At 43.6% G+C, this 1332-nt stretch overlaps 1 protein-coding gene across 2 annotated transcripts in view; it reads left to right on the forward strand.

The window, feature by feature from the left end:
* The first annotated feature begins 273 nt into the window (after nucleotides 1-273).
* Nucleotides 274-1332, forward strand: part of dscaml1 (Down syndrome cell adhesion molecule like 1) — a 114086-nt gene continuing 113027 nt past the window's right edge. The window contains exon 1 of one of the 2 annotated variants that reach the window (XM_008425715.2): nucleotides 274-586. In XM_008425715.2, the coding sequence (XP_008423937.1) occupies nucleotides 544-586 (43 nt within the window). In that variant the 5' untranslated portion in view covers nucleotides 274-543. The remainder of the gene's footprint in view (nucleotides 587-1332) is intronic. The other variant, XM_008425714.2, reaches the window with a different exon arrangement.

Genomic DNA, 1332 nt, shown 5'->3' on the forward strand with positions numbered 1-1332 from the left:
GGTGCTTCTTTAGTTTTACTATCACACTCGGGTTCAAGATTGCTTTAAGATTGAGAACGTCAGCCCAAGCAAGCTTAAACTTTCATACAAGAGAGCTTTTTTTTTTATATTATTATTATTTAGTTTGAACTCGGATTTTCCTCAGTTTAGAGTATGAACTCATCAGGTCATTGCGCGTAAAAGTGTTGTCTCCAGAGAGTTTTTTTTTTTTTTTTCCACCCGCACATCTCCACAGTGTGCGTTATCGGTGTATCTCTCCAATACACGGGGCATCATTTGGATAGCGGGGGTGGAGCGAGCAGCAGCCTGTCCCGGTAAGGGGAGGGGAGAACGGGGAGCAGAGGCGGTTCTTTCCTCGGCTCTTCGCTTTTTCGGCGCTGGAGAGTGTTGGGACCAGGGCTGGAGAAGACCGCCGGGGAGCATCAGAGAAAAGATCCAGTCCTGTGCACGGAGCCTTGACTGGCCGAACGCGGCGCCGTGCGCTTTTCTTTTTTGGGGGGGGACTGCACAACATTCCTGTGAAATATAACTGCTATTAATGGCATGTGGCTTGTAACTTTACTCCTGCTGTATTCTTTGCAAGAAGGTAAGCTGGAGATTTTGAGTGTTTGCCTTGTCTGCATGTTGCCTCTAAAAAAAAAAAAAAAAAAGATGCTGAAGTTGGCTAGTCGACAGATTTTGGGATTTAACATGCTCCTAAGGACACGCACCAAACTCCAAATCACTGTTAGAAGAAGATAAGAAACTTTTTCTTTTCGTTTTGAAGGTGTTTATTCTCTGATCAGCCATCAATTTATCATAAACTGCTGCTTGGATTGACGTCTGCATGCCCCCGTGGTGATTAATCTGATTAGGCGCAAATAAATTACAAAGAACACTACGAACACAAAAATCAGCAATCACTTTTATTTGTGTGAAGGATTAACAAAAAAAACAACAACAAAAAAACATAAATATATAAAGTTGAACACAAACTGCATCCATATTGCAACCAGTAAAAAAAAAAGCAGCGGTATTAGCAATTTTGCATGATGAATATGAGAATGTGCCGTGAATATGGAGGCTGTTGAATAGGAGGAGAGGCTGATAGCAATCTGTGCTGATGAAGAGCGCCGATGGTTTGGCTCTGGGGCTGTGTCCTCTGAAAAGTCCGAGTGGATGGAGAAGTTTAAAGCTTTTGCAGATCTTTTCTGTCCAAGCAAGATGTTAGAGAGCGAGTTTGAGTCTCTGTGTGTGTGTTCGTGTGTGTGTGTTCGTGTGTGTGCGTGTGTGTGTGATGTGTGTGTGTGCGTGTGCGTGTGTGTGTGTGTGTGTGTGTGTGTGTGTGTGTGT

This window comes from Poecilia reticulata, linkage group LG13 (genome assembly GCF_000633615.1).
Source record: "Poecilia reticulata strain Guanapo linkage group LG13, Guppy_female_1.0+MT, whole genome shotgun sequence".
In the NCBI taxonomy this organism is placed as follows: Eukaryota; Metazoa; Chordata; class Actinopteri; order Cyprinodontiformes; family Poeciliidae; genus Poecilia; species Poecilia reticulata.